Genomic DNA, 7,928 nt, shown 5'->3' with positions numbered 1-7,928 from the left:
AGAGTCCAAATAACATGCTGAAGTGTTACTAACTGGTGTGTCTTCTGTTCTGTGTGTATACCTTTATCTCCTCTGCATCTTACAGGATCTTCTGCCACCTCTGGCTCAGATGACAGAGACAGTCAACCTGCATTCATGTCAAGTAAATCATTCAGATCAAATGCTCCTTTTACATCACATGTATCGGGCTTTGTTTATATATTTACTTTTAAAATATTTCTTCACTAGCTGACCAGTTACTGTAAAATAATCTGTAGCCTCACTGAGTGGTTTGGGGATAGGCATGGTGTGTATTTTCTGTGATACATCCTCCCGGTGAAGCTCATCGCTGGCAGGTGAAAAGAAGCAGCAGGTGACATCACATGGTGGCAAAGGACCACAGTGTGAGAATTACACATTCAACATGGGAAAAAACAAGGATTAAATCGAGTTAAAAAGCCAGTCAGGGAGGTTTTAGGTAACCAAAATAATAGGCTGATGGCACTATGTTAATTTTATTACAATATGTTGTGCTGTTGTTGCTGGATCACCATTTAACTGACATACTGTGACAATGTTAAATCTCTTTTTTAATTTCAGTCGACCACTGTGGAGAACACCCAAACGTTCCAAACGGTGATGTTGTACAAGTGAATCGAATGTTTTTGAAATACCAATGTAATGCCTTTTACACACGAGTCGGTTCAGACACCGTGACGTGTTACAGTGATGGCAGTTGGTCAAACCTTCCCATCTGCAAAGGTTTAAACAAGTCAATATCACAATTTTTCATTGTCAAAGTCTATCAAAGATGTTATACCACATAATTACATATATGTGTTTTTTTTGTATTACTTTTGTGCAGAGGCATTCTGTGTCGTGGATCATACTAGATATCGTTGGTACAACTTTCAGCTATCTGGAGTTGAATATATCAAGGAAGGAGAGAAAAAGACATTTCCATGCACTTCTTCTAATTGGAGCAGGGTTTTTCAGTGCATTGAAGGAAGAATACATTATACAAACTGTAAGTATATACGTAAGCTCTTCACATATTTATTTGCCACTAAACTTTTAGTTTCAACCTTTTTATTGTCAGCTACTATGTTTATGAATATGAACTAAAGTGATTTAGATATGAATCATTTTCAGATAGTTTCAAGAAGAAGAAAAAGGAAAAGAATAAAAGGAAAAAAGAACACCAAGAACGGAAACCTGAGTATTTAGAAAATAAGCCTGGCATTACTCTATAGTTTTCTTATTGTCAACAAATCCCATGAAAAGAACCAAACATGTCCGACTGGACTGGCACTCTTGCAGCTTGCCCCTGAGGATAAGAACATTTCTTCTCATAGAAACAGCAAAAAGCCAAACTTTTCCAACTATATGTCTCCATATCCAGCTCTCCAGCCAGCTTCTCATATCCCCATACTCCAGTTAGTTCACCCAGTGCTTTCTCATGTCATCACACCACCCACAGCAGCAGAGCTGCTCCAACCTTCTTCACTCATATACCTTCTCCCTTTGTGTCTAATATGTCTCATCTCTTTTCTTTATTTAAACACATTCATAGCATCCTTTCCTCTTCACTTTTCAGCCACCACTAATACTGCTCCTTTGGCTCTTTCAGCCTCGTCTTCCTCCTCTGTAAAATTAAACGTTTCTGTTCATAACGCCTCAACAGCATCAAGCCATGGAGTTTTCTCCACCCAACATTTTCTATTGTCGCCTGTCTCATTTTTATCTCCTTACTCTCCAAAACCACAGCACATTTTCCTTCCCTACATTGCCTTCCATCGTTGACCCTTTCCTAATGCAAACTCTGTGGCCAACAGCTATTTCCCTTTAGCCTCCGCCATGCCCCCAGTTTACACCATTTCAGCCACTCGACGCTCTTCTGTTTGACCATGTTAGATCCAGCTGCCCCACAACCCTACGACACACAGTTTGTGAACAGCAAAATATCTCAAACACTAATAAAAATGGGTATCTTGTCATGGAATTTGTCTAGAGTAGGAATATATAGAATAACACCAGTCTTGTCCTATAATAACAGAACAGATTTTCCTCAGTAGGTGCAGCTAAGCAGAAATGTAGTGAATCAGCCATCAGTAACAAATGTTTGTGTGAATTAAACTACCTACTGAAATATTCACTGCTGTGCTGCTGTTGGATTCTTTTAGGTTGTCATTATTATGTCATTCAATGGGTAAGTGTTATTCTTGGATTTACTTTTGTAAAGAATGTAATTACTGTTAAATTGTTTATTTATTGTTGGACAATACTTTATTTGAACTTTATCCTGCAATTTAATACCATGTTAATATTGATGAATTAGCTATTAACATTATTGCTTATTGTCTGTGTTGTAACCAGGGATTATGCCAGTAAAGCACAAGAGAAGAACAACTGCTGGGCTGACAACAAAAGCCAAGTTGGAAACTTTTGAAATACCTCCACCATAAAACAACTACGCCCAAAAACATGTTGTCACAATTGTATTTGTTTTTAAAAATAATTTCTTTTAAATATCATTTAGATGGAAAATACATAGAAAACATGTGGGAGCCGATTCTCAGTGCACTAATAACAACATGATCAGTACTTCTACATAACGTTTATATGGCCTACAGTGGTCTGAATAAAATGTTGACTACAAATCTTAACAAAGATCTTTGTATTATTTTGTTTACCCATTGTTTAGAACAATCCTTCCACTAAACATGTGTATATATATGGGTGGCTGTGGCCCAGGAGGTAGAGCGAGTTGGCCATGAAGCGAAAGATCGGTTGTTTAATCCCCGGCTCCTCCAGGCTATGTGTCGAAGTGTCCCTGGGCAAGATACCGAACCCCTGGTGGCTGTTCCACCAGTGTATGAATGTCAGTTTCTGTTTTATCACTTAGGTTCAGTGTGTGAATGGTGAATGAGATGTAGTGTAACAGCGCTTTGAGTGGTTGCACAGACTAGAAAGGTGCTATACAGAGCATTTTACGTATCAGTAAGCACTAGTTCTTCTCATATTGACATACTTTAGACAGCATCAATGCAAACTATGTGACACATTGATAAACTCACAAAGTCCAGTGCTTCATGGTGGCGTCATTATAACTTAATACAACTAACAAAATTTTCAACTGCCCAAAACTGTCTAGCATCTGAAGCTGCATGTGGGCCATGTGGCTGCCTAACAATATTGGCATGTACTTTATGATGGTTCATTGACAGAATCATAACTGTATACTGACAGTTTTCTCTTCTCTTTTCTCTTCACATTTTGAAATAACTTGAAGAGTATATATACAAATATAATATCTAGTTATAAAGATATTTTCCCCTATTTGATTACATATTAGATGTCTGTGAAGGTTCTCAGTCATCCAGGTTATAGTTATCCAAAGAAGGTTGAGGTCAAGGGCAACTGGACTTGGTAGAAGTCCAAGAAACTTCTTCAGTTCAGAACTGAAGAAATCTCTCAGATGAGGGAAGACTTTAACCATCTTTGATCACAAATTAGATGTTTTTACCCATTTCATCTTTATCATTTGCTTTCTCTAGAGAAAACGTACTAAGACTAATTACACGATTACGCATGTCATTCTGAATAAAACTTTTACTTTGCATCAGAATACTGGCCTTTAAAATAGAAATGATACTTGACATCCTGCTCCTTTAACAGTAAAACATGTCAATTTTAAACTGATCAATGCTTTTTACCCCTGTGGTGCATTTCTTTGTTTTATATTATATTTTAATAGTACTGTACATGTTCCTTTTATCACAGTGACGTCAGCATAGCATTTGTTCTGTATTTGATCAGGTTTTTTTTGGGTTGATTTACATACTTGATTAGAAACTAAAATATTGGATTTGTCTCCGCTCTCATATGATGATCACTGTTTTCATAACAGTGGAAGCCATTTTTCATCCCTAATCTGGTGAAATTCTTTGCCTGCTCACAATGACAGTGTAAACATGCTGATGTTTACCATGTTACCCATCTTAGTTTAGCGTGTTAGCATGACGACAATTACTAATTAGCAAATCATGGGAATGTCATTAGTTTTACAGTTTGGTCACAAATACAATACAAATACAAATACAAATTTTGGCCTGAAAAGTTAAGAGATCATAAAGGGTTATTATGCGTCATCCTCTGAGACCATGGATATCTGTACCAAATTTCAATAGACTCACACCCCTAGAATTGCTAGAAATGATTCAAAGACACATTTGCCAATTAATACTGTTATTTGACTGAATTTTAATCACAAAATGTGTTTTTTAGAGGCATTATCTTATGTGCCTACAGATTCCATCTACGCACATAACAGATTGCATTTATGACTGTTTCAGTTTAAAGGCAGCTCTCTTGAGACATTTTGACTGGTCATAGTCTAACAACATTAATAATCTGTTCTATTTAAGTGCCTAGTGAGCCATGACAGCATAAACCAGCAGCCATAATACCAGGACCATGAAACTGAAGCAGCTAAATTCTTTCCTACTAAACTTTACCTATTGTAAAATATGCGCCATTAAAAAGGCCTAGTTTTAGGACTGAATGAAACTATGCCAAGCACCTTAGGACCCAGCAGACGCACAATAGTTGTTTGGGCTGCAACTCAAAGACAAATTGCATGACCACAAACATGGGTGTCATTTACACTGGGGATGCTGGGGACATTTCCCCACCACATTTTGAAATGGCTGGTTTTGTCCCCGTCACTTTTTGAAAGCATTTGTAAAAAATTTATAATTAATAATAATGTTTTGAAAAATATGTAATTTAAATATAGAATAAACAAATGTGCATTGTCCAAAATTGCAGCTGATTACAGCATTATATTCTGTTATATTTTTATATTCATGAATTGTCACCTGCCAACGGAATGTTTTGTTTTGTTTCCCTTTGTATAAATAAAGACATTTCCACCGTAAATTGGAGCAGAAAATGTCTCCAGATGCAGGAAAACATGTGTGTGATGCTCCAATTTTCTGGGGGAGGACCCCCAGTTCCTCGGCTCATATTTCTATGCATTCCATATTTCCCTAAAATAGTGTTTATAATCTTCCTGTCTTGTTATCGTGCACTGTCACATCTTCTAACACTAGTCTGAGCCCTTCTGTCCCCACCACCTTTCAACACAAATGACGCCATTGACTGTGTTTTGGTCATGTCATAATACTGACCTCTGATCACAGCAGTCTGGACAATCAACTTGAAATCTGGACTGTAAACAATCACATAGAGTTTTGTAGAAAACATTATCTGAGAAGTCAAATGCTTGACTATGCTGGGCTTTTCTTAAACAAATTAACAATATCCAACAAGTGTTTTGTAGAATGTTGATAACCCTCCTCTTAGATTTGTTCACAGTGTGTACTGCGTTGTGTACCAAAGTGGGAAAAATCCTGACAGCAAAAGAAATGACAGCTTAACATTAACGCATAACATTGGTCTGTGTACTTGGTTTACATATGTAAGGAACCTCGTTTGACCAAGATACATTTGGAAAAAATTGACTGATCTGACTAGAGCACACAAAGTCTCTTTGTACATTTGTGTGTTGGCTTCCGAGCAACAGTACGATGACAGTGACTCAGCGCAATGTTTACTCTTTCTTAACTTCTTAGCACTTTGGGGAAATGCCCACAACAATTATTAACTGGTCTGGATCTGAACTAGGCTCTTTGCTCTGCTTTGTTTTGCTGATTCAATTCTTGACAAAATGTCCGTGAGATATCTCGGATTTCTTCTCCTGGTTTGGTTTACAGGGGTGCTACATGGTAAGAATATTAAATAATTCTTAATTTGTTAATTGATGTTTGTATATATACTTTTGTTTATCATCGTATTTCAGCACAAAGTGCAGCACAGCCTTGTACGGCTCCCAGCCTGAGGTATGGTTATCTTGTCCCTGAACAACACACTTATTTTCATGAAACCACGCTCACATACTCCTGTGATTACGGACGTAAACCAGCAGTGGAGGGATGGTGGGCGACAAGCACATGTAGAAATGGCACATGGTTTCATAAACCACAGTGCATAGGTAAGTGTTTCATAAATATCTCTACTTTGTTGTCTGAAGCTGCTTTGAAACCTTTAAATTCAAGGTGGTCATGCAATTTTTGTCGATGCCTGAGGAATAACTCCATCAATCACCAACACATAAAAGATAAAATGAAAATAGGAAGACAGATTTAATGAAAACAGAATAATCACAAGAAGATTGCAGTAATTATATACCTCCATATATATATATACATATATATATACATATATATACATATACATACATACACACACACACACACACACACATTGTAACTTCAATTATATGGCATTCAATTTCATATGTATGTATATATATATATCTATATATATGAAATTGAATTCCATTTGTCTTGGAAATTATATTCCTGGTGAGGGGCTGAGCAAGTTACAACCAACCGTTGTCTTTGAAGAATTTATTTAACAAAAGAGAATAAACAGAGAAGTACTAAAACACATACACAGCTGGTCCAGAGACCTCGGTCTGGCCCCGAGCAAAGGGATACATCATCATTTATACAGTCTAGGTTTCTATGTTTTGGGGAACAGAGATCCTCTCTCTGCCTTGAATGAACATTCCATGAGAGTAGAGGAACAACAAGAGAGGGAAACACCAAAACAATCTCACAGCTCTGACCTAAACCCTAGTAAATGTGGACAGATCAACATAAGGAGTATAAGAGAGGAAAGGTTAAGGATAAAAACACAATACAAATCTATAACACTAATAGTAATAATTATAATATTAAAAGATCATACATAAAAAATTAAATGTAAGGGGACACAATTTTCTGCCATAACACTATGTAACTGAAGTTACAATGTCGACAAATTTATGGAACATTCAAGTATATTCACTTTACTTTGAATTCTGAACCTTTGATACCCTATATTGTTAATGCCTCTAGATATTCAAATAAAACTGAAAAGGAAATATTCCCATTTTGTAACCTGTGAAGAGGGGTCGAGAGAAGTAGATTTCATTTCATGTTTAGAAAGTATCAATGTTATACATTCATAAAAGTTATTCTGAAAAGTCTGAAAATGTTGATTGTAGTGTCTTTTTTTTTTTTTCATCAGACGAAAAAGCCTGCCTTCCACCAACTGTCCCCAATGCAAAATACACTGAAAACCAAAAAGGTTGGTATGAGGACGGACATAAAATAAGGATAACATGTGAAAAAGGATATGAACACAAAAACAAGACTGCCACATCCAACTGCATGAATGGAACATGGAGCTCTGTGCCGGTCTGTGAGAGTAAGTCTGTCAGATGTGTTACTCCTGTGAACTGTGAAAAACAGGGACCAGAATAATATTAGTATCTAAATCTTAAACCCTTGTCACCAGCTACATCATCTTGATAAATACCACCCTTTCCAGTGCCTATTCATGATTTTTTTTTTTCTTATTTTCAGAAAGTAGCCAGTCATGCCATGAGCCTCCTAAAATCCCCCATGCAGTCATCATTCTTCAGAGATACCAGGAGGTGTTTGCTGTAGATTCAGAAGTGCAGTATGAATGTGAAGATGGATATACTGTAGAGGGAGCAGACAGCAAAAAATCCATCCTTTGCATAGCTGGAAACTGGACTGAAGCCACACCGTGCAGTAAGTGGACAATGTGCTGAGATATGCAGTGATGAAAATACAATGAATCAATATTTAGATTATTATTTTGGTTAGCTGCTTATTTAACAATAAGCAACTAATCAAAATATTAAAAGTATTTAAAGAATGTTGCAGCAACAGGTATGACAATACGACAATCATAATGTTGATCTTGATAAAATGTTAAATGATGCAGTTACAACTAAAACATGAGCCATGAAGCACAGTGTTGCAAGACAAAGCTATAGAAGATCATACCACATTAGTTAAAATGCCATGTAA

At 36.6% G+C, this 7,928-nt stretch overlaps 2 protein-coding genes across 2 annotated transcripts in view; both read left to right on the top strand.

Annotated features, from left to right (window-relative positions):
• LOC123972077 (complement factor H-like) overlaps window positions 1-2,462 on the top strand; it is a 21,361-nt gene extending 18,899 nt beyond the window's left edge. Inside the window, exons 8-11 of the mRNA XM_046051305.1 lie at window positions 580-741; window positions 845-1,006; window positions 2,163-2,188; window positions 2,356-2,462. Of these exons, the coding sequence (XP_045907261.1) occupies window positions 580-741; window positions 845-1,006; window positions 2,163-2,188; window positions 2,356-2,370 (365 nt within the window). The 3' untranslated portion in view covers window positions 2,371-2,462. The remainder of the gene's footprint in view (window positions 1-579; window positions 742-844; window positions 1,007-2,162; window positions 2,189-2,355) is intronic.
• Window positions 2,463-5,710: 3,248 nt separating this feature from the next.
• The window catches only part of LOC123972511 (complement factor H-related protein 1-like), a 5,453-nt gene continuing 3,235 nt past the window's right edge, over window positions 5,711-7,928 (top strand). Inside the window, exons 1-4 of the mRNA XM_046052033.1 lie at window positions 5,711-5,768; window positions 5,843-6,034; window positions 7,117-7,296; window positions 7,455-7,646. Of these exons, the coding sequence (XP_045907989.1) occupies window positions 5,711-5,768; window positions 5,843-6,034; window positions 7,117-7,296; window positions 7,455-7,646 (622 nt within the window). The remainder of the gene's footprint in view (window positions 5,769-5,842; window positions 6,035-7,116; window positions 7,297-7,454; window positions 7,647-7,928) is intronic.

This window comes from Micropterus dolomieu, linkage group LG06, assembly GCF_021292245.1.
Source record: "Micropterus dolomieu isolate WLL.071019.BEF.003 ecotype Adirondacks linkage group LG06, ASM2129224v1, whole genome shotgun sequence".
Classification (NCBI taxonomy): Eukaryota; Metazoa; Chordata; class Actinopteri; order Centrarchiformes; family Centrarchidae; genus Micropterus; species Micropterus dolomieu.
The sequence above is the reverse complement of the archived record's forward strand: the minus strand, read 5'-3'. Positions and strand labels throughout refer to the sequence as shown.